The 26,462-nt window shown below is 38.3% G+C and overlaps 1 protein-coding gene across 1 annotated transcript in view; it reads left to right on the top strand.

Annotated features, from left to right (window-relative positions):
• runx3 (RUNX family transcription factor 3) overlaps positions 1-26,462 on the top strand; it is an 85,883-nt gene that overhangs the window by 45,880 nt on the left and 13,541 nt on the right. The window contains exon 6 of the mRNA XM_036575101.1: positions 16,295-16,453. Coding sequence (XP_036430994.1) covers positions 16,295-16,453 — 159 coding nt within the window. The remainder of the gene's footprint in view (positions 1-16,294; positions 16,454-26,462) is intronic.

Raw genomic sequence — 26,462 nt, 5'->3', positions numbered from 1 at the left:
CAAACTTGAAATGTAACTCCCGATTAGATTGATAGGGCTTTTAGGAGCTTCCGAATGGGGAAATCAGGCGGATCTGATTAGAGCTGCAATAAAACTCTGTAGGAGCTAAATTCATGAAGAATCAGTGAGTTGGACAGAGATATTCAGTCAAAACCCTTTTATATTGTCCATTATCTATTGAAAAATGCAGTTTTCATGTTTATTCCTTGGACAGAGATATTCAGTCAAAACCCTTTTATATTGTCCATTATCTATTGAAAAATACAGTTTTCATGTTTATTCCTACATAGTTAGTGTTGCTTTCTTGCCCGCAGTTCTAAGTTTGGCAAACCAGCATCAATAGACTGAGATTAGGACGAGTGGAAAAGGGAGGGAAGATGGAAGGATTCGCTTCATTTGCATTTTGGCACAGAGATGGCGCAAGGTTTGCAAATGCGTTGACAGCGCCGAGCACATTATTTGTTCTGTGATAGTGCAGTGTCTTGTGCATGTGTATGTGTGCAAGACACCTGCCAGGTGTGTCCACCCGCACATAGAGTCTGTCACGCCCACGTCTCTTAAATCACTCCAATGGTTCTCTCTCTTTGATGTCAACAAAAAAGCAAAGGGCCTTCAAAGGCACACAGCCGCATCAATAAGAGAGAAAAGAGTCTAGAGCTGCTCTCATTGTGTGTGTCTATGTTGATGAATGCAAACTTGCTAGACTCTACAGTTTTAAATAGTAATCTGATGTCACTGTTTACTTTTGGAGCCATCAAAACTCCACCTGATAATCTGTTATTCAGGCTGTAATACTAATCTGCATTGCTAATAATGGCCAGAGCAGAGTATCTGTTATGTCTATTTTGGTGTGCTTTATGTCTGTAACAATATTAGCTCGCCTGTGTTTTGTTTTATTCTTAGACTTGTTGATTTTCTTGATTTTCTAAGTGAAAATAAGTTAACACATCCTCTACAGGGAGCAAACTTCAATAAGGCATTTTTCTGCCAATGTTACTGGACAATTTCTGTTTATTTGCTGAGTTTAGTATGTATAAAATAAATAAAATGTAAAATATGAAGTGTCTCACAACATTTTTTCCTAGTTTGTAAAACTCAGCCAATAAACTATATTAACATGTGCAGAAGTGTGTTCTCTGTAGAGGATGTGTACTTATTTTCTCAAAATTGGAGTTTAATTGGAGTTGCTAATTAAATCAAACCCTGCTAACACTGGCACGTTTACCAGTACAGTCCGTGGCAATAAATATGGGTGGAAACGTCAAAGTCTGGGGATGTTGTTCTTATAATAGTGTCGCGAACTTTTTTTCATTGAAGGCATCACGTACTCAGGTGTGTGCAAAGGCGTTTTGGTTGCAAACCTGCAGAAGTCTGCAAAGAGATAGCAATCAAATGATAATAATCTGAAACACACCAGCTGCCTTTTGCAACAATTGCCAAAAAGCATGTGTTTCCTAACACGATGAACTTTAAGAATGGCGCAAATATCCAAATCCTTTTGGAGGCCACTGTACATATCTCCTGCGGTCAGTCCATTTTTTTTCTTTTGGAAAGCACCGACTGGTCTTTACATTGGGAAGACGGTTCATTACTTTGAGTGACCCAACAGAAATGGTCAGAAAAAAACTAGAAACAAAATGCCATGATATTAACATATCTTTACGCTGCTCTTATCCAGAGTGACTTGTAGCAAATGTAGCATTATAGTCTTGCCCAAGGACTCTTATTGGTATAGCATGGCATGTTTGCCCAAGGGGGGAATCGAACCCCAGCCTGCTGTATGCAGGGCAGCCAAACCTTCCCTCAAGGAAGCCTAGTATTTACAGTTACCATCCGATACCTAGGTTATCTAATCAGTCCTTCATTAACCCCTTAAAGTAACTTTAAGTAACTACAAGGACATCCTTGCAAATTAGTTGAGCTATTCTTAGGTTATAGAAGTGTATAATCAAACTTGGGCCCTGGCCATTTAAGAAGTTAAATTAAATCTATACAGTGGCTGGAGTGCACTGAGAAGTCAGGAACTAATACCTATGTTCTTCTAATTGCCTTCTTCAAATCAAGATATCAACAACTTTTTCAAAAAACTAAAAAAGTCTTATTACTTTCTACTGCATTATGTTTTTTTGTGTATATTTTTATGCTGTATAGAGGCTTTACTGGCAAACACATGCTTCCTGCCCAGATAAACAGTTGTAAGCTGAATGGTTACACAGTACTGTATATATACAGTACTACACAGTACTGTATATATACAGTACTACACAGTACTATATATATACAGTACTACACAGTACTGTATATATAATTCTGCGAAGCAACAGTGGCAACTGTACAGTCCTGTAGTACGTCTCAGTATGAGACAACACTGGGGGTGGTGGACAGATGAACGGAAGTCTGGATGAACAGATGATTCATTAGGGTTAGCACACACACTGTCTCTCTCTCTCTTTCTCACACACACACAGCCCTGTGGCCACTCCGTGGGCACCGTAGAAGGCCATCTTTGCCAGAGGGCAGTGCTGTGGCCGTCGTCTGTCTGTCTACATATCCGTCAGCTTGCTCGTCTGTCTCCATCTCCCAGTCTTTCGGCGTATGTGGTTTCAGAAACGCTTTGCTTTCAGAAGACTCAGAGCAAAACGCATTCATGGGTCCGGTCAAACATTTGGACACAGTTGACTGGATGGACAGTTGTATGGACAAGTTTGTGTGCCGCTGGTCAGATGATGTATTTTGTTGATTTTTAAAGCGAATATAAGTCGACACTTCCTCTGTAGAGACAAGGTTCTGCCCGTGATAATACATAATTACTGTTTATTTGCTTTATTTAACATATTGGGCAAAGATAAAACATAAAATGTGGCATATGGTAAATTTTATGTTTTGTGTTTATTTTTCTACTATGTTATAGTACTATGGTATTTTCTACCATAAATATATTTTGATCTAAAGATTTTATGCTTATGCTACTGTTCAAAAGTTTAAAATCACTTTCAATTGTGTTCTAGTTAATCTGATCACAGATTTATGGAAAATAAAATGTTATTTGATTATATCAATTAGAAATACTAAGTTGATTTCCATTCTATCCTCAGAAATCAATTAGATTTTGACCCAAAAAAAGAAGCAAAATGGGCTTCTGATTAAAAAATGTATTGTATTGTGGTGCAACAACCATTAAATTGCATATCATTACACCCATAGTCCAGACTTTTGACTAATACACAATGATCCCTGCATGTAGACATACAGACGCATGTGTTTACCAAAGGGGGGGATGCCCGCTGAAGTCTTGGCTGGAGGATAATGCCCTGTAATCCCGAGTGAAAGCTCAGCATATTAGGCTTAAATACATCTGGCTGAGAAGAGAAAGAAGCGAACCATTGCTCTCCACGCGGCTATTTGTCTTCTTTTGCCTGTCATACTTTCATTAGCTTCATTTGCCTTCTGTTTGTAAAGCTTTTTGTTAACCCCTTAAGTTGCAAAGGGTCCACAGTTCCTCACTCATATTACTGCATAACTTCTGTACTTTTCATAGATGATACCAAACGATTCACAGCACACTCTTAAAAATCAATGCTCCAAAAACGATTGGAGTAACGCCATAGAGGAACAACTTTTGGTTCCCTAAAACCCTTCCAGTCGAGGGTTCTTGGGGGAACTAAATTTGTTATTTAGATTGGTGAGGAGTTTGAAGTTTAAAGGACCTCTGATTCTTCACACCCACTAATCTCCTTTCATTCGTGGCGCTTTTATGGTTCTTCTGTGGCTTAAAGAACCTTTTACAAAAAAAGAGTGAGTTACTTTGAGAAAAAGCAATGCTTTAAGATTTACTCAATCATCATTTCTTACATAAATAAAATATATTACATGTACAGCAGTGTCTCTTTCAATTGGCTTACGTGTTACTTGATGTATTCTGTTCATATGGAAATGATGAACACATTAGAATTCAATTCAGTGCATTACTTTTTTTCTAAACTAATGTGCTAACATTAATAACTGAGCAGTATGCCTGCTGTTTAAGGGTGGGGAAAGTTTTTAATGGTGAGTGAAGAACTGCAGCACTGACTCACTTTATACTCACACACTTTGTAAACCTTTTGTTGTGTCGTCGTGCTCTGTGATGTCACCGTGATTAAAGCTACAGAATAATTCCCAAATCATCCTCCGAAATCCCCCCTGCTTCCCTTCTACAAAAGCTTTCCGACTCACAAAGCGAACATCACAAAGAAAAAAACATGACCTATACACACACTCCCCTCTCTGTCGCTCTTTCTCTTTCTTTTCTCCTCCCTTATTCCCCAGACCTGTTGCCATGAGGCAGACAGGCTCACTTTGTGTTCAAGCGCTTCCTCGTTTAAGTTGTGAAAGGGCACCATTAGGAGCTTTTCACGCTGATTCAGTTCAGCATCGCTCACTTCAGTGCGGCGTCCGGGCCTTAAGCCCACTGATTTTACCACGACTACGCTAGCAAAACAAATCGCCTTAGAGGGAGTGTTGTAAGACAGAGGTGGAGAGAGAGAGAGAGAGAGGGAGAGGGAGAGAGAGAGAGAGTATGTTACGGGAATGGCCTAAAATGATTCAGCTGTTTATTTTTCTGCCATTTTTAAGGACGTTTAGCAAATAATGGATATACCAGCGTATGTGTTCCGGCTTCCAGTAAAGCAGCCGAGACGGTGCTCCAAAAGTCAAACAGTCAAACACATGCAGGCTTGTTTTTATATAGCAACACGACCTGTAATCTATGTATGTACACTGTGTAATGATAATTGGCTGTATATATCTTGAATATGTAAGTTAGTGTGAAGAGTTGAATATGTAAGTTAATGTGAAGAGTTGAATATGTAAGTTAGTGTGAAGAGTTGAATATGTAAGTTAATGTGAAGAGTTGAATATGTAAGTTAGTGTGAAGAGTTGAATATGTAAGTTAATGTGAAGAGTTGAATATGTAAGTTAATATGAAGGGTTGAATATGTAAGTTAATGTGAAGAGTTATTTTGGAGCATTTCTATTGGCCCATTCATCTTGAAATTATCACAAAATGTAAAGGGCAGCTGCTGAGCTCAAATGATGTAGAAAAAAATTGACAACAATGGAGATACATGTTTTATTTGGACCGCAATAATATGTAAGTACCTACATGTAGTAATAACATGTGCCAAATGTGTTATAAATATGTCAGTACCTTTATGAAATGGTAATAAGAAAAAAAATCTCCCCATAGGTTAATTTTAGGATTAGAAAACACTAAACCCCTTCAGTTACAGTGTTTTATTTATATAGGACATATTATTTTTTTAAAGCTTTAAATGGCCAGGACCCGCCGGCAACCCAAAACTTTTATTATGCACTTTTTTGACCTGAGAATAGCTCAACCAGTTTGCTTTGAAGTCCCTGTAGAGAGCACACATCACTCAGAACTGCCATGGCTACTTTTATCTTTTACGAAGTTCTACTACGAGATTTTAAGGCTAGAAATGACCTTAAAGCACCGCTTACCTCACAGAAACTCTGTCTGTTTATGCGGCAACGTGCGATCTTAGATCTGCAGATTCTGACCTTCTGCAAACACCTTCCAAAAAATACAGAAAACATGGAGAGACTCTGTCGGTTATTACTTTTCTAAACTGTGGAACCAAATTGAACCACCTTTTATTAGACACTCAAGCTCAGTGCACATTTTTCAAAGAACTTATCTTAACATTTACTAAAATACTTTCGTATCTTTTCAGATCTTTTGAAAATAATTATCATATTATTATTATATATTATTATAATTATATTATTATTATTATTATTATTATTATTATTATTATTGTGGTTGTTGTTGTTGTTGTTATAATAACACTATGTTATGATACATGGGATAAAATTATATATATATATATATATATATATATATATATATATATATATATATATATATGTGTGTATATATATATATATATATATATATATATATATATATATATATATATATATATCCCATATGCATTCTGTATATCGCTGATGTTGGAACAACACCTCGTATCTCCTTTTTTGTCGTTTTCCAGTTCTAGAAATAATTTGAAAGTACCTGTTGCTCTTTACATTGTGTGTAAGTTTCATGATGAATGGACCAAAAAATGGCCCAAAACAACTTGGAAAAAAGTCTCCTTCCATTACATTAAAAGTAAAGTATGTTTTTTCCTTCTGCTGTAAAGTTACCATTTTGGAGCTACGAGGTTTTCTTCCGACAACAGCGATATGTTAATATCAGTATACACTATGTCATAAGACTAACCATTAGCTTAACCTTAAACTCAGCAACCAAATTAACCAACAAATAAATGTTTACTTTGTTTTAAACAAAACGCTTTTGTAGTTAAAAAAAAATACAAATAAAAAAAAATATTCAGGGCCATTTATGAATCCTGTAGATAATTCTCTGGATTTTCTAGACAGTCAGAACATGTTAGTCCAGAAAATGTATGAAAACAAACATTCACACACAGATGTGGCAAAATCTAAAGCTTGATTCATATTTTGAAGCCCCTCTAGTGAGATTTTTCCCCTGACCACCCACTCTAACTGTATTTATCACATTTATCATAAGGGAACTGACTTGGGATCAGCTTTTATTTCTAGCATCCTAATAAGAATGGTGAATAAAACCGGTGAGACTGATTCCACAACAGTATTTTTAGTCATTTAGTGCAACATGCTGACAGACTATGAGTGTGTGTGTATGTGTGTGTGTGTGAGTAAGAGCGAAACCTATTGAAGTCTTTGGCTGCTGTGTGAATGTTGCATGAAGGCTTATTCATATTCTCCATTCCCACGCTGTTTCAAACGTAAAGTAGCGATGGCCTATGACACACACACACACACACACACATGCAAACCTGTGCTGACGTATTTGTCTGTAAACTTTATTCCCCAGTATGTAACAAACATTATGGTTAGCAAAAAAGTAAAATGCAAAGCTAATTTATTCATTTTAGTTAAGCCAATAGTTACGGTCGAAAGTACAAACACTTTGATAAGCCTTTGATTTGAGGCTTTGATAACACAACATGACTAATAACACTATTTTTGGCTAGATAGCAGTTTGTCATACCCTGTCAGAAACCATATAAGTAAGTATATTTGAGATTACAACTTGGTGCAGTTTGCAAAGTGTGTGATAATCTTGGCATTGAGTTTGGAAGATGCTTATAGCTACTACTACCTGTTACTTTTCACACCTCCAAAGTTCAGTCTTAGAAGTTGGTTGCATTTCCTGTTTCTCACGATTGTGGTAATGCCCAGCAGATTCAGTGAGGTCTGGCCTCTGTTTGATTCTCCTTTTCTCAGTAAGAGCTTCTTGATAGCTACACATCCTTTCAGACGCATAGTGTTGAGTTGTCCTCTGACAGTGGATGGATAGACAGAGACGAGTGGATTTTTTCACATCTGAAGCAAGAGTGGAGCTTGTAAACTCCAGTTTTGCAATCTTCAGTTTTTGTTTCAGTTATCTTCCTTTGACTTTCCCCTTCTTTGTGCGAGTGTGTGATCTCATATCTAATCTCCTCAGAAATATCTCTTGAAAAATGAATAACTTCCTGGCTATTTTGGCTGGAAGTCAAATATATAAGGGGTGGTCTCCAACTGTACATTCGCCCCATAGCTGCAAAACTGACAACATTTGAGTTAATGAAAAAGTGTATACATTTTTTCTTTGCTCTTTCTTATCACTCTGACACCCATAGAAAAAAAGTGACTTTGTAACACCAATGAGGGGCCTCTTACCCCACCTTGCCGCACCACCAGCGCAAGGAAACTGTGACAATGCATTACTATAAAAAAAAACTTGTTTTCAGTGTGAGAGGTTGGTGGCTAAATATCCACTCTATATCAGATATATCTACAGCCATAATACTGGCTCTGTGTTCTACTGGCCCACTTGGAGTCTGGAGTTCAGGCAAGCAGCCAAAACCAGATGAAAAACAAGCTCACATTCACATACACATATACACCTTAGTTGACTCTAGCTCCCACTCTTCATGCTCCTCCTGTACACCAAGGCAGCACAAAGCACTGGTGATTGCTCATGTCTCTCTGTATTGTTAAGGCTATCCGGGCACTTCGCTTTGCCTGTTTGGACTCGCCCCGCTATGGACAACTAAAAAAACAAAAAAGGATAGGGAAACATTAAAGAACAGCAACATCACAAATAACTCATTGTGGAAAACATGATATCAGAAGAACCTTGCTGTGTAGGGCGTCTGTGGGAGCGTTGGGGAGGGTTTCAACAAGATTTCTACTACAACGCCAATGTCTGTCTGCTGTTGGCCTTCAAACAAGGGCTATATCACCTAATGTAAGAAGACGAGGAAGTCTGGATGTTTGTAGACACACGTTTCTTTCTGCAGTTATAGTCTCTTGGCTACACCAGATGTTGGAGCATTTCTGTGAGGATTTGATTGCATTCAGCCAAAAGAGCATTAGTAAGGTCAGGTGTTGATCCAAGCTGTTGGATGGAGCTCCATTGCTCAAGAGAATGCAGTTCCACTGCTCTACAGTCCAGCACTGGAGGGCTTTTTTATACCCATCTAGGCAATGCTTGGCATTGGGTTTGGTAGCATTAGGCTCATGTTCTTCTGCTCCAGAGTGTCTCATTTTATTGGCAACGCTTCTCTATGGAGATTATACAGTGAGATTATACTGTGTCTGCAATGGATGCACCCTTACATTGAGAGTAACACTTTATTTGGATAATCACATGTGAATGCTTTGTAGAACCTTAACCTTAACCCTGACCCAAAACCTAAACCCAGCACTCACCCTGGTCTGAGCCCTAACCCTGGTCCAAAGCCTAACCCTAACCCCACCAATGTTTAGAATCAAGTTTCAGCAGACAGTTTGTTAACAATTTTAACATCTGCAGATAATCTATAGGGGACTATAGTGGACCATCCAAATAAAGTGAGACCAAGTAAAGTGTTTTCATTAATGTACAAACATATAAACTTAGCACATGTGAATTTTAATTCCTCAAGCAATTACAGCAAAGGTTCCTAAATAGTTCCTGACTTGGGTGTACAGTTCTGGGAAACATCTTAGTCTTTTTCGTCTTACTTTATATGGAAAAGGTTCTTAACACGCACATGTCTCTTCTACAAAAGTGATTCTTTGAATGGTTCTTTAGTAGCTCCTTGACATTGTTCCAAAGAACCCTTTGTTTTCTTTAAATATATGCACATGCAAATCCCTGAGACATTCACTTTTGAAATATTTGCATTTCTGTGAACAAACAAGCTTTAATAGTATATTTGATTGAAAAAATGGTAGAGTGAGCATCAAACTGAGCACTGTCTCTACCACACAAAAGTGGTAGAGACAGTGCTCAGTTTGATGCTCACTCTGTAGCTGACTTAAATGTGTGCATTAATTCCATATGAATTTAATATATTACCCTAACACAATATAGTCTATCAATTTGCAACTTTCACCCATAATTGTGTCAGTGTAATATATATTTTTCAAAGTGCAGTGATGCTCACACTTCACGTAATTAAGTAAATCCACTTCCGCACTTGTTTCAGTGCAGTTAAGATGATCTTAACACTACAATACTTCTGTAAAACTGGGCTATGACTGATCCAGAGGAAAGAAATGAAGATGGACATAATATACAGGATGTGTCTACAAAAAAGGAAGGACGTTGAGGTTTTAGATCTCGTTCTGGCACCGTGTCATTAGACGTAAAGTCTGAATATAGTTCAGTCAAGCTGCTAGTTTGCATAAGATGAGCTTCTTTCGTTCTTATTACTGACAGGAAAAGGAATGCAGGTGCAGCACTCGCGCCCGATACGGAAATGTCTTCACCCTCCATGAGAACAGAAGATTTCCTTTTAAGCAGCCCCCCCACCCCCACCACCCAAACCACTGAGATAGAGCGATGCAGTAGGAACGTTACCCGCAAGTCATACATATGTGAGAAAATGATGCTAGCGGCTGGCGGTGATCTCGAGATGATTTGATTTGGCTATTTTGACTCAGAACTGTTTACACAGTAATAGACAATAAAAACAATAAACCAAGTTTTTAAGTTCTTACGTTTGAAAATAGCCTGAGAATTTTTATTGTGGCCAAAAATGTACCATATATTTTTATTCCTACTATTGACTGTTATTGTAACAAATTCTGATTGATTCTTAAATTTTAAGACGTCAATTTTTCCATTATAGTCTCATCTGATGTAATGGGTGTACTAGCAAAATTAGCCAAGTTAGCGTAGCAATGTACAAAAATACTATTAGCTACAGGCTAATAAGTGAGGCCCTATTGCGAGTTAGTTGGCATCTGTAGTCAGGAGTCCAAGAAGCATAATTGGCCCTTCCCCATCACTTACTACAATGCTAGCCAATGTGTTAACTTATATAACATAATTGGCACTTAGTGCTCTCCTCCAAACGTGTTGAGCTCTCCAATTATCGGCAGTTTAAAAACATGTGGTGGTGAGTCACGTTTCTCAGAGGAAGCACATGGAAGTCTTCACCCTATTAGCTTGGTAGAATTGTATGATTAGGTGAGACCTAGCTAGCATTGGAATCATCCACAACTAAGTTTTACAATTATTACAATAAATACGAGTAAAAATATGAGTAGTTACTTACAATACAAGCACATCTCTGAGAGTGCCTCAGTGTTTTTCATTTTAGCTCATCAGTTTGATGAGGAGTGAGGAAGGGTCCAAGGCTTTTTAGAAGTGGGTTTCAGTGTTATTTCCATACTTTTCTTTGTTCTTCCAATACTTCACATGTATTTGTTATAACAGCCAAATGCGCATCCTCATCACTTTTAAGTGGGTATATGCAAATCCTAGTGGTTTCCTACTGGGTTTATGGTGTATCACCCAGACTACACTTCTCTGTAAGACCAATAATGTGTCATTTCTTTGATTGTCAAGTAGCGCCCCAACACCAACAGCCTTCGTTCCTCATATTTTCTCCACTGAAAAGGCCACCGGTATCAGCATGTCATGACCCGAGTGAGCAAATATGAATCTCCACTTCTGAAACACGCAGCAGTCAAATCAGTCGGCACCAAACAATTGCTTATCTCAGACTTATTCAAACTGCCAGTGAACCAAGTTAAACTCTTCACGCTCCAGTGCAGGATTGATTCCAGCCTGTTATTGAACACTTATCAGTGCCATTTATAGACGTTAATACAAATATTTACAGAGAGGCTGGGAGGGAGCCCAGTCTGGACTTGGACAGCACGTATCAGGTTTCTGCCCTGCCCTGTACACGCACACACACACTGTACATGTACAGTGCCAGTCAAAAGTTTGGACGCACAGGTTTGCTTGGACATTTTAACCATCTTCAACAATATAACATAACACATGGCATTATTTATTGAAGCCTGCAGTTATCAAAATGGTAACTGTTTAGGAGAAGGAAAGATATTTTTCTTTTCTAATGGAAGATAAAGACTTCATTCAAAGCAATTTGGGACTATTTCTGTTGGCCCATTCCTCATGAAATGCTTCAAATTATTAAAGAAAACAATGACAACAATGGAGATGTTCTGACATGATGATATGCTGAGACCTTTGTCAGGTGCTGATATTGTTGTTTTGGAAAGAAATTCATACATACACATCACCTTCAGAATTGAGAGAGAGACAGAGAGAGAGAGAAAGCATGTGTGAGAGAGAGAGAGAGAGAGAGAGAGAGCGAGCGAGAGAGAGAGAGAGAGAGCGAGAGAGAGAGAGAGAGAGAGAGGGAGAGTAAAGGAAGGAAACAGGGCATATCAGCTGGTTAATCAGTTTTGCGAGTGAGGGTGTAAAGACTGTGGAACAGTCCGTTGAGCAAAATCGAAATATGGCTGATTCTAGCATTCTCACATCATGCAATGGAGCGTAAGAGTCATTTAGAGCAACAACACATTCTTATATTGACTAAATAGTCAACACTGGTTAATTAGAGCCTCTTTCTATTTGGTTTCTAATTGGCTTTATGTGACAAGGAACAATAAGAAGCTTATAATATAGTTACATTACAGGCAAAAGGTTTGAAATCAACACTAACTTTGCAATAAACATGAAAAGCTTATCTTTTCAATAGGTAATGAACATTAATAGGTTATAGACCTAAAGGGTTTGTGTCTGCAGCAATAGTGTCCAACTAACTGTAAGTGTGACTTTTTCCATACAATGATGTAGAGCACTGCAACACCCTGAGGCTTTATAACATATATGTCAATAAACTTGTAGTATTGGATTGATATTTGGTAAAATGACTTATTTGTCTTATTCAGTTATTTATCTTAAGACTTACTGTTCAGTAGTTATTATGGATTATTCAGTAACTAACAAAACTAATATTGAAGGTATGCAGTTGTGACAGTCACCAGTCTTTACTGAGATGGAAACAAAAAAAATACACACTCACAAACACACACACACACACACACACACACACACACACACACACACACACACACATATAAATATATATATATATATATATATATATATATATATATGTGTGTGTGTGTGTACTATCATAAAACTGCCAGCTTATTTACAAACATTTGTTATATTCAGTTGAAACATAGCCAGGATGATCTATTAAAGCCAGAAATTCATAGATTTTTATTAGATTTGTGTCACAAACTATCTTTTTAAACGAGAAAACACATGAATAGGAATAAACGTCACATATTAGTCACATTTTATTTTTACTCTGACTGAACAAATCAGTTATAAGCACTTAACAAGCTGAACCGCACTATGACTAAGTGAGCTCACAGTGAAATCAAAGATAAAGGAAGCCTTGTGCATCTTTTATATGGTGATAGAAAATGTGGTATTGCCAGCAAGACATTTGGTTTTATCGAGTTCTTCAGCTGTCTGGTTCCTATCACCACTGCTGTGAACAATTCTTACTCTGTAAGTTTCTCCAGAGCAGAGCATTTTGCATCAAACCACTCTGAATGACTTTGTTTACATCTTAACCATTTAATTATACAGAAATTCTGAAAATATGTGGAATTCCCCTTTAATGGCTTAGAAGTGTTTGCTTGTCAGGGTGTGTAAGTGTGTGTTGACTCCAGGCATGTATTGAGCGTGTGTCTCCCTCGTGAACCCCTCCATTTGCTGTCTGTCTGTATTGTGGTTATGATATCATGATGAGAAAAACGCTGCATTCCTCTCTAAGTGCCCCCCGCCCCGCATCAAATATTCATACAGCCCAAACCAGGAGGGGCCGGAGGGGCAGAGGGTTAGAGGGGCAGAGGCTCAGCCAGCTTGGCCTTACTAAGTTTAACTGACTGTCTGACAGTCAGACTCTGCACTGGGGCTTCCCAGGTCATCACACCTGGACATTTAAACAGGAGCGATAAAACCCCTTAAACTACATTTCAGCCTCTCATGACTATAAATGTGATTACTTTCACAGTAGATACTGAATAATAATGCGTAGTATAATTGGCTGAATAATAAGGGCCCCCCCCCGCCTCGCTCTGTCCTCCTCCTCTTTTCTTTATCTCATTCTCTTTATTTTCTTCTCTATCTCTCTTTTTCTCTCTCTCTCTCGGTCTCTCTTATCTCTCCCTCATTTTTCTTTATTTGCCCCTCTCTCTCTCTCTTCCTCTGTCCTTTTCTTTATCTCATGCTTTTTCTTTCTCTTCTCTCTCTTTCACGCTTTTTCTCCTTTCTCTCTCCATCTCTCCCTCTTCCCTCTCTTGTACACTTTTTCTTTTTTTCTTTCTTTTTGCTCTTTTTTCTCTTCTTTCTCTCTCTCCATTCTGTCCTTCTCTGAATTCCCTCCTCTCTTCCTCTCGCTTTTGATCCTTTCTCTCTACCCATCTCCCTCTTTCTTTCTCTTTTTCCCTCTTTCTCTTTCTTTCTCTTTGCTTTTCTTCTCTATCCCTCCCTCTCTCTTTCTCTGTCTCTTTCTATCTCTACCCATCTTTTTCGCCATTCTCTCTTTCTGTTTCCTCCTCTCTTCCTGCCATACTCTCTCTGTCTTTCTCTCTATCTCTCCCTCTCACTTTTTATCCCCTCTCTCTCCATCTCTCCCTCTTCCCTTGCTCTTTCTCTCCCTCTCTTTTATACTTTCTTTCTCTTCTTTCTTATTTTCTCTCTTTCTCTTTGCTCTTTCTTTTTCTCTATCTGTCTGTCCCTCTTTCTTTCTCTTTCTCTATTGACTCTTTTTTAGTCTCTCCCCATTTCTGTCTCTTTTCTCTTTTCTCCCTGTTGTACGCTCTCTCTCTCTCTCTCTCTCTCTCTCTCTCTCTCTCTGAACAATGATCATGGGTGTACGTTGCTGACTTCACCTTGATCCTAAAACGAGTGAGAGTGGCACTGAAATGGACAGAGCGGTAAAAAGAACAGATACATCACCCCGGGGGTAAAGGAGCGAGGCTTGATATATTGCCCATGGGTGAGGGAGAGAGAGAGGATGCGCAAAATCCATATCAGAGCGTCCATTGTGCCCTCAGTATCAGTATAAAATATTCAAATATCTGCCCATTACTCTGCATTAAAAACCACAGAATGTTCACATGTTCCTCACACATTGCACTGATAGTCACATTAAATGCCCCCCATTAGACTCCTGCATGTATGATGGAGTGTGTGTGCATGTGGGGGGTGGTGTGTGTGTGTGTGTGTGTGAGTGCATGTTGTAAGACCTTTGGCTGTAAGGATTTTATTGTAATCTTGGGCTGTGAGGATTTTATTGTGATCGTGTTGAGGCAGTGCAGTTAATATTACCTTCCACTGTCTGTAACGAAAACATCCACCACCCACACACACATACCAGCAATTCTGAATTTATTGATTTCTTTTATGATAAGTCCCTTATCAACATTGCATCCTTTGTGCATGTACAAACAGCCGTTCTGTACAAGTTAGGGTAACACTTTATTCAGAGTGGTCCTCTGTAGATGACTAATAAACACTTAATAGATTATCAGTAACACATCAACAAAATATCAGTGAAGTAGCAGTAGTGAAGCATCTGAATTCATTGAAGTAAATATCTTGTAGATGTTCTGTTGATACATTACTTACATTAATTAGATGTTTTGTTAATATGTTACTTTTATTACACAAAACCTAACCTTACCAACCTTACCCAACACCTAACCCTCACCCTGGCCCTAATCCTAACCCTAACCTTACCCAACCTTACCCAAAACCTAACCCTAACCATCATATGTTGCTGAGAGTTCGTTGACTGTTTGTTTCATCTAAAAAGGACCACTCAAAATAAAGTGTCACCCACAATGTTATTATTATTATTATTATTATTATTATTGAATTAATTATTCGAGGAAAAAAGCCAGAACGTATATTTACTATACTATATTTTTCATTAAAGAGTGTCTACTCTTTTCCTTTATTGCAGCTTTAGCTCTTTTCAGGATACTTGCTTTAAATTTTTAAGTTGCAGGGCTTTTTTCACACCTCCAAAGTTCAGTCTTAGAAGTTGGTTGCTTTTTCCAAATAAGCTCAAGCTCATTGAGTAATGTTGAAGTCTGAATTCTGGACTCCATCCATTGTCTTGAGATTTTAATTAAGAATGGAGCTTGATTTTCTCCCATCTGTAAAAGATGAAAGCTGTAAGTATTGTTTATCAGAGGTGCTCATTTAGCTGTACTGTACTTTTTCACAGGAAGACCCAGTTCATACTAACACTGACATATTATCTTTGTCATTTGTGAAGTTGGGTCCCTGATGAATAATTGGAAACAAACTGGCAAAGTGTTCACTATTGATTCTCCATTCTTTCAATGGATACTTTGCAGAAAAATCATATTTACAGTATTGTCAGCTTACCGCAAATGTAGTCAGTGAGCCAAAATCTGTGTGGTATCAGAGGTTTGCTTCTTCAGTTTTCCACTGGAGCTATGAGGCTAATGCAGCTAACAAGAATGGATGTTTACACCCCAATTATGTACATGAAACCAAATTGAGTTGTCAAGTAATCCTAAACAGACTTACTTTTTTTTTCATTTTTCAGTTTTTGACATAATGTGAAAGTGCCTCCTGCCCTTTACATGGTGTGTAAATTTCATGATGAATGGACCAAAAGAAATGACCCAAAATGACTTGGAAAAATTGACTTATATTAAAAGTAAAGTATGTTTTTTCCTTTTCCTGTAAAGGTACCATTTTGGAGATACAAGGTTTTGTTCCAACAACAGTGATATCTAAAGTATAGAAGAGGTTAGCTGTAACGTTGCTGTTGCGTCGTTGTAACATTGGGCTAGATTGCTGTGGATCTGACCGTTCCTGTCCCTTTTGCAGGTCACAGAGTGAAGATGGAGGAAAATCAGAAGTTTTCTGACCGGCTGAGTGAGATAGAGCGTTACCAGCGTGCCAGTCTGAGGATGGGCCCTGGCAATGCCACGGCCCGTCCTACCCACCAGTCTCATTACAGCTCCTCCGGTGCCACTCAGATACCAGGTAGGTGTACAAATATGTCACTGGCACTTACAGCCACGATGCTTAGTCATTGGTGATTATAGAAAAAGTGCTGTACACCAAAAAGAAATGCAGTGAATTTAACTGATTCATCATTTTCACATAAATATCTCAACACAATTATGGCCAAAGATAAACTGAAAGACAAAATGATGTTGATGTAATGATAATTTGGCATAAAATGCCATTTGAAGCCAGTGCATCTTTTTCTTTCAGCATAATGTTTGTATGATGCATACACTCTAGGAGGAGAACAGAGTAAAGGGACACAGCACTTCCGCACTTTTATTTTATTTGGTAAACATTGAAAATGAGTCCCACAGACCCCAACACCACACAAGGGTTAAGGGGCCATTGCTGAGGGGATTGCATGTGAGATGCTTGGTTTAAGAGGGTTAACCAAATATATATAAGTCAGTAGATTATTTGATTATAGAAATTGTAGCCCTGCAGAGAGAGTCTATTGTTAGGCTTTATGGTGCAGTTGTTCAGTTTATTCTGCTATTTTTGGGGTCAAGTGTGTCCCTGGATGCCCTGTGGGATCTGTGCACAATGTGTGTGTGTGTGTGTGTGTGTGTGTGTGTGTGTGTACAAGTGAGTCAGGTAAACTTGAGATACACACGCATCCCCAGACCACAGTCTTTGGAATCTAGCAACCACTCACTACATCTACACCCACGTCAGTCTTTCTCTCAGTGTGTGTGTGTGTGTGTGTGTGTGTGTGTGTGTGTGTGTGTGTGTGTGAGTGTGTGAGGTGATAGTGGGTGCTGATTGGAGGGATGATGTGTGTACATTCTCAGACATATGTAAAGACCTCTGAACGTGATGGCATGTCTGAAAGTGAACAGGAAAACAAACATACACACACTATCTCTTGCTCTGTTTTCTCTCACTTTTCTCTTTCCATTCCTCTTTCTCTCACTCACTCTCTTTCTCACTCTCTCTATCTCTCTCTCTCTCTCTCACACATACACACACTAGCTCTTTTCACACCCTGCACCTCCACCCACTCACTAGTTCTCATGCTGGGGCGAGTGCGTGTGTGTGTGTGTGTGCGCGTGTGTGTATGTGTGTTTGTGTGTGCGGATAGGTTAAAGCCTCTGTATCTGTCAGTTGGTTTTGTTTACATCGCCATACCTTCAGTGAGGACGTATTTCTCCAGAAACCCATAATTCATAATAAATTAATGAATTTATTACAGTTTCATACAATCTACAGTTTAAAACAGTCTCAGATCTAAAAGTGTCCAGGATGCTTCTAATAGGCTATTACCATTACAAAGTTAGTAGCCTAGTTATGTTAAAATTCTTAGTTCACTGAACGTCTAAAAGTAAGTCTTACATTGTGTTAACTTATGTGAAGTTCAAAAAGCTCAAAAAATAGTTAAAACAGTCATAATAAAAAAAAGTATTATTATTGCCTCTATGGAAACTACTTTCCAAAATTGATTCTATAGAAGATTTGTTTCTATATTTATTTCTATATAACTAGGTTTCAATTAATGGTTATATATAAATCATTTTTGTATTATCGTTTCCGTAGAAAATATGTTATATAATAATCTTTATAAAAGCTATGCTTCTATGTTTATTTCCATAGAGGCTATGTTCCTACATGTTTTCTATAGATGAACTATGTTTCTATAGAACCTACTTTTTTAAAACTGCCTCTATAAAAACTACATATCTTAGATTGTTTGTATAGAATAATAGTCTATATATAGATTTCCAAATTTCCTTAATCTTATTCACTCCTCAGTTAATATCAGTTATAGCTGCTTAGAGACTCTATGATTCTTAAAAAATGATTCTTAGATATGCAGTTTCTATAGAGGCAGTTTTCAAAAGTAGGTTCTATAGAAACATAGTTCTTCTATAGAACCTACTTTCTAAACTGCCCCTATAGAAACTGCTTATCTAAGATTGTTTGTATAGAATCATAGATTTTCAAATTTGCCTACTCTTCAGGTATATCAGTTATAGCTGCTTAAAGTCCAAACAGAAGACAGAAATAATTGTTTGTACAGAGTCTATAATTAGTTCTTTATAAATTACTTTCTTTTCTTATTACATGTAAATCTATATGAGCAGTCACAAACACCAATTGCATTTGGGTCAGGAGTCGTGAGCAGACGCGCTCAGGATGTCTCATTCTGCGCTTCGAGATTAGTAATTGTAACAAAGTTCTTTGGTTCTCTGCTTCTCGAACATGTTTTGTTCTGGAGATTTTTGTATGAATAGGCAAGTGATTCACTTGAAGGAAGGACTTTAACAATACAATGCGCAGGCATGTAGAGATCCATGGATGGTGATCGGCTCAGTCTATACCTACTTATAAATAATCCTTTCTTTTAATAAAATTTCATTCAGTGGCCTTTTACCAAAATGGTGTGTGATTAAATGTAGCTCTTAAGGTTTATGTGGTTATGTGGGTGCGAATATATTTAAATGGGTATGAGTGATGTAACAGAAAGTAATGTATATGTAGTATCCATGGCAGTGGGAAGATAAGAGGGAGCCTCCTTTTATAGAGCGGTTATAGGCCAAATGCAGCATTAGTAAGCACACACACACACACACACACACACACACACACACACACACACACACAAACACAGCATGAAACAGAAATTGTACAAACGAACCAGACACAACATATTAACAAGACGCTAATTTGCATTAACTTCTTCTGGCCTTTTTGTGCATATATATATATATATATATATATATATATATATATATATATAAACATTATTACAAATAGATACTTGCATATGTAAAACATAGATGGGAGATATTATTACTACGTATAAAAGATATGTGAGGCATTATTATGACAAATACATATTGTACATATGAGACATATTATGATTATTATACATATGTGCTTACGCATGTATAACACATATAATCTATGATTACGCCTATATACTTACATACAATACGGTGTAAAAGTCTAAGGGGACTAAATAAAATGTTTAAAACTATTTATATGTACTACAAAAAAGTACATACCATTAGAATAAATACAAATAAACATCAATACAGTACAAAGTAGTAGAGCAACTTAAAAGAACAAAAGTTTGGTTCCAAATTTTTTTGTCGCCCCTAATCAATTTATTTAATGTAGTAATGATTATCCAAACTGGGTACTAGATAATAATTACAATTAATTATAGACCACCACAAGAAGAGCTTTGTAAATGGTTAACATACATACTTATATGTACTATTTGTATTTATTCTAATATTAGTGTTTTCCTGAGCAAATAAACACTTCCAGCCCTGAATAAGAGCTTTTAAAAGTTTTTCAAACATTTTTAAAACAGTTTAAAACTGCATTGCACTGTTTAGATGATACACACAGGACATTTGAAGTACTTACATGTAAGACATACATACAGGATACATATGACCGACCTGACATCCTGATATTATATAAAAACAAATGTGTTTGTATTTGTGAGCAAGTAGGCGGTATGTGTGGGGTGGTGGTGGTGGTGGTGGAGGGAGGTAAACCACAACTTCTGGCACGGTTGTTGCAATTGCATACCTCAGGGCGCTCAGTAAAATAATTAATCTGAAGACTCTTTTCTCTACACCAGCAGACAAAGCTACCATACGACCAACTCGAACCAAAAGTGATGCACTGTACTTACAGAGGTGAAACAAACAGCTTAATTACACTCGATCTGAGACACGCTCAGGCACACACACCTCCAAACACATTCACACACATACACACGCCTACGTCTTGCACGACGCGATGCGTTTAATCTCAGTGTTTGCTTCCTCATGACACGATGATTTATCAGCCAGATGTAATTAGATGGCCTCTCGTCTCGTCTGGCTGTTGCAATCCGTTTTCCATGTGTGTCTGTTTGAGAACTGCGATTTGTGTCAACAGCAGATCATCCGTCGTGTAGTTAATGCCAGTTGCTTCATCTCGTTGGCTAAGACGTTGGCTTTGTTGACGTCTGGAGGGCCGATTTCAGTGTCATAATCCATAAGGTGTAAATATAGCCTGTGCTTACGAAGTCTAGTCAAAGCATGAGACACTGTCTCTCCCACACAGACATGCATGTCAACATACATAGTACTAAAGCTGCACATTGTCTTGTTTGTTCGTCATTATTGCGACATTGCAATACTGAAGGTGCAGAGGGCTACAGTACGCAAATGAAACTGTGTTTTGTGTGTTAGCAGCGTTCTAAGCAGCTTCAGATGCTCCTGTTGAGTTTCTGTGGTTTTTCAAGAAGGAACTGATGTTTTGATCAAAATAATGCAGACCAATCTTTAATGTCATCAGAGGTTCATCAGTGTGGTTTAAAATACTCCACAGCATTAGTTTCAGATGGGATTACTCATTTTGAGCTCTTTTCGAACCCTTTTTTTGTAGCATTTTTCACAATATTTATTGAATAAAAGCTAAAGCAGAGGTCCAAGACTGGAGGTCCAGATTTGAAGACCACTGACGTAGGATTAGTTTCCTGGAAATGGATTAACCCTTGTCTAGGAATGTATTTCAACATACCCTTTAAATCTTTTTTAGTCTGGAAAAGCAGCCCAAAATATTGCATTTGTTCCCTTTCTTCAATTCTCCATTATAAAAGGGCTTCTGCATTTAAGGATCGAAATTATTAATCAGAACATATAAAATTATGTATTGAATTATGTATTCTGTTTTCCATTCTTCAAAGTAGCTCCCCTTTGACTTTATGCAGCCTTACACACTCAGCTGAGATGCTTCTCCAACAGGATGGAAGAAGAAATTCCACACATGCTGAGACCTTGACGGCTGCTCAACAAATAACTGTAAAGATTTGTAAAAAAATAAGCATTTAGTTGCAAATATATTTGTGATTATGAAATACATTGCATCAGGTGTGTCCAAACTTTTGACTGGAACAGTTCGATACCACCCACACACACACACACACACACACACACACACAAACACAAACACATATACACACACAGAGTGCCGTGCCAGTCAAGCTGGCAGACAGACAGGCTAATTAAGTGTTCATTAGCAGACATGCAGCAGCATGACTCAGCCACAGGCTGCTGAGAGAGAGAGAAAGAGAGAGAGACAGAGAGAGAGAGAGACAGAGAGAGACACAGAGAGAGAGAGAGACAGAGAGAGAGAGAGACAGACACAGTGAGATAGATAGATGCATAGATGCATAGATAGATAGATAGATAGATAGATAGATAGATAGATAGACAGACAGGCAGATAGGTAGATGAGAATGCATAAAAGGACAGAGACAGAGAGAGAGTGAGAAAGAGAGATATATAGAGAGAGATTGAATAAAGTGATAATTGGTCAGAGAGAGAGAGTGTGACGGTTGGACAGAGGTAGAGTGAGGTGTGTTCATGTTCAGGAAAGGAAAAAAAGCAGATCGTTATCTGTGTGTGGTTTTTACCCATGCAGTCAAGCACATCCCACACACACACACACACACGCACACCCCCACACACACACACACACACACACAAACACACAAACAAAACTGTTACTCTAACCAGATCTGTCTGTGACAGCTCTGTGTGTGTGTGTGTGTGCGTGTGTGTGTGTGCTGATATCTAAAGTTTTAAAAAGATGGTTCTTCAACAGTTCTTTGAAGAAAGACGTTGGTCCTATATACAGCCTTTAACATTTGCATGCTTAAAAAGTTCCCTGCATGATGAATGATTCTATGTAGCACTAAAAAGAGTTTTTGACACCGTAACAATAGAAGAACACTTTTTTCGATGCTATACACAACCAGAACACATTCTCCATCAATCTGAAGAACAATTTCACCATGCAGAGAACCATTAAACCTCTTAAATCCCATGTTTGTTTCATATTGGCTTATTATTCAGTAACTACAGGGACTTCAGTGCAAACTGGCTGAGCTGTTCTAAAGTTTTAGAAGTGTGTAATAAAACTTTGGGCCCACCGGCAGACCCTGGACATTTAAGAGGATAACTGAATTTCATTTCGTGCTTCACAGCAGTCAGTGTAATCCGTCTGTCTTATATTGGAACTCTTATCTAGATCTTTAAAAATCACATAAAATGCACTCTTGATAAGTGTTGGCCTAGTAGACACTAATGAGTGTGATAATGTGTGCATTAGACCCCTAAACACCAAAAGGGAGTTCCACCAATTTTTCCAAATGTCTGCATAATTCAGTCAATGTGAACATGTAACTTTTTCTATACAGTGGTGGTGATAGGAACCAGAGGTTGCAAAAAGCTCCCCTTTGACTTTATGTAGCCTTACACACTCTATAACACAGCCATTTATTTTACTAATAGTGGTAAATCTGAAAAACAAAAGGTTAATTTGCGGACTATTTTGCCTTGTAAAGACCTTTCCACCGTGCATATTATATACATTTTTAAAAAAAGACATTAGTCTAAAACCCTATTTTCAATCTGAGCATATGATGTGAAAAATGGCCAAAAGACTGTGAACGAAATGTGTGTCAGCAATTTAAAAAATCCACTGAGTCTAGACTTCTGTCTCTCTGCCTGTCAGGCTAGATTGTTAAATTTTATGTTACGTGAAAAACTATGTGTAACTCCCAGGCATCTGAGCTCGTAATTAGCCACCACACAATCCGCATCTAAGAACTGAATTCGAGCTAGTATGAGAAAAAGAAAACCTCCTAGGGGCTAAACTCTGCGTCTGTGTGGTTTGAATGAATCTGCAGTCAGTAAGACGCTTGTTCGGATCCTGAAGCGTGGCAGAGGCCTTTTTTCTAAGAAGCTCTGAAAGAGCTGGGCAGGACGTATCTTGTGGTCATTCTTGTGGCTTTTTTGTAGTGATGACGCTAACCAGTTTTCACACTGCTCAAGCTGGTCGCTCTTATTCCAGGAAAATCTGCATCTGTGACGAGGGAGACTGACTTTTGTGAAAAATGTTTTCCAAGGAGAAAAGACTTTATTTTGAGACTCCTAAACGGCACAGCTGTTTGGTCAGCAGATTGAGTTGGAAAGCCCTCCCTGTCCTGTCATCACTCAGCACGATGCTAACCATCACAGCCATTTGTTAACTGATAAAGTAGATTCGGCAGTTCTCCACCAACCATGTTGAGCTGATTTAGCTTTAAAAGCAGTTTGAAAAGATGGAGTTCAGAGGATGAACTTGCTAGCCTTCAACTTCCTAGCCAAAACAGCCAAAATATGTTTGTTGTTTGAGTTTGCACTGTAAATAACAGGCTTATGTCGCTAAAAAGTTATATTCACCAGTTAGCATTATGCCTTGAACTGTCTATGTCCATGTTTACAGACAACCGTGACTGCCGAAACCACAAGCTAGCCATTTGACTCAGTATTGGGGTGATGCCCCACCACTTTTTGATTGAGTTGATTGCATTGATGATTACATTGACTCAGCGGCAGAACCAATCAAAATCTCCTTTTCAGTTTAGGGGCAGTCATTTCCCAAACAGTGATTTGGTGACTGGTGCAGCTCACTAATCTGATAAAAATGTTTTTACTGCGAAACACAAACTAACGCACCTGGTCACAGTTTACTGAATGCCAGTTTAAGTCTTAATGCTTCCTTGCTATCTTAAGATTTGGTGATCTTCAGATATGTAAGCTAGCAAAGTCTGAGTGAAAACCATTGAACATGTTATCCTATCATAGCCATGAAATATGTAGCACTAAAAGTAAGTTTTAGTTAGTCAGTCATTGGCCTCGTTGGTATTTGTCAGTAAAAGAAATTTGTCATTTGTCTGTCAGTTGGTCTGCCGCGATCCCACTAGCAATCTCTGGGTTTTTCTTTGTTTTTGAACTAATAAATTTTGCCCCACCACTTTTGGAGATGTGGCACCACATAAATAAAGCACATCGTACAGACTACACTCTACATCTGCAAGCCTTTCTGAGGCTACTTTGAGGGAAATTCCACTGTTTTTTTCTTCACGATTTCTTCATAATTAAATGGGTAGGATGCCAACAATGTCATTCAGATGGCCTGATGTTAAATGTTCTAGAGAAACTCACTCAGTCAGAAGTGTTCGCAGCAGTGGTTACAAACATCTGACATCTAAAGCATCTCTAAAAGCTAAATTGTTGAAAGACGTAACATCAAATTCATCGATGCATATGAATATGCTGCCTGTCTGGAACGTTGCTTTATGATAGTTTTTAGATAGAAATCTGCTTCCTATCACCACTACCATAGATGAGTCTAAGCCGGTAAGTTTCTTGACAGTTAAGCATTTCACATTTCAAGACTCTGAATCACTTTAAGTCTCAATGATTGAATTATGCAGAAATCTTGAAAAATCAGGAATTCCCCTTAAAGAAAGAATTAGAGGTAAGCGTGTGATGATTTCATCATGCAGTTTAATTATTCGTTATTAACCTCATAGCTCCAGTGCAAGACACCAAACATGTCTTGACTGATCGGCTGTGTTTGTGTTAGGGGAAAATTGTGTAAATTCATGTAAGTGTCTTTATCTACAAACAAAAAGGACTTGAGGTGAATCGTATGTGTGAGAATTGGTCAGGATTTGGTGAGTATACAGTAAATTGGTAATTAGACTGTTTTCATCAGCCTGGACGTATTCGCGAGTTCCACTGTGATTAGATTCTAGATCACACTTGTGCTCAAAGGCTCCAACGGACACAAATACCCACCACATTCCGTATTTAATAGCACTTTAACACACTCGTACGCCTGCACAGAAGCCCATCCCGAAGTGCCCGCATGCACACACAAACACACATAGGCGAGCACGTGGAGCAGCAGCCTTTAATAACAGCACTAATCTGCACGGCTGCTATTGACGTTGTCCGTCAGCCAATCAAAATATTTGAAGGAAATGTTTATTTTCTTACAGCAATGGCAGCTGCCTCGGCCTCCTCGCTGAATAAGGCCTTTATACGCAAGAATTTACCATTGTAGAGAGAAAACCAGAGAGAGAGAGTGAGCAAGAGAGAGAGAGAGAGAGAGAGAGAGAGAGAGAAATATCACTGCTTTATGCTTGTGCCTTCATCAAACTGTTTACTTACATTCCTATTTCTGTTGCTATGCATTATAACCAGATAGGGCTGCATGATATGGACAGAATACCAATGTGATTATATTGCTATATATTGCAATTATGGTTGTCACGATTCGACAAATAGTTTCTAAGTTCAATCTGTTACAGTTTATCTTATAAAGGATTCATTTGCATATTGCAGCCTTCGGTGATATCACCATTACAGAGATCAATACTGCGATGTGGTTATCAAGCACACTACAGCCCTGGTATGTGTGTGTGTGTGTGTGTGTGTGTGTGTGTGTGTGAGAGAGAGATGGTTTGCCACAGTGTCCATGATACGTGATGGTTGGCTTGTAACAACTAACCCATCTCAGACCGAGAGCAAACAGGCTGTATTTGCATGTCAAATTGGCAGTTCAGTGTGGCGTGGCTGGCGAGTGTGAACTACACACACACACTCACAAAAAACACTCTGCATGCTATTTGCTACTCAGCAACATGATGGACAAGGTGCACACGCACACACATTTCTCAAACATTATCTTGGCTCGGAGATGACTGCTGTGTTCTCCCACATGAATGTGTGTGTGTGAGAGAAACGCGCAGTAGTGCTGACTCAAGACTTTACCGTCCAGAGATTTAAAGATATAGTGAGCAACACCTGAGCTTAAATCAGTCTAGAACAGATGTGGAGCTGAGCTGAACCTGGCTAAGTCCAGTAATGAACAGAAAACAAGGTCATCGGCACCCAGCAGTACTGAAGGGTTAACCCTTACAAATCGACTTATTGTCATCTTCTTATACATTCATTACATAGTTATTCCAGTGTAATTACATATGTAATTATATAATGAGTTGCATTTACATTTAGCTGTAATTATATAATTATTACATGGTTATACAGTTATGTAGATTTACATTCTGAATCAACAGGCTTGAGGCTGCACTTAAAATTTTGTTCTGTTTATTTCATACAATGATGTATACGTGGCAAAC

Source organism: Colossoma macropomum, unplaced genomic scaffold (genome assembly GCF_904425465.1).
Source record: "Colossoma macropomum unplaced genomic scaffold, Colossoma_macropomum, whole genome shotgun sequence".
Taxonomy (NCBI): Eukaryota; Metazoa; Chordata; class Actinopteri; order Characiformes; family Serrasalmidae; genus Colossoma; species Colossoma macropomum.
Note: the sequence above shows the minus strand (reverse complement) of the source record. Positions and strands in the feature narration are given on the sequence as shown.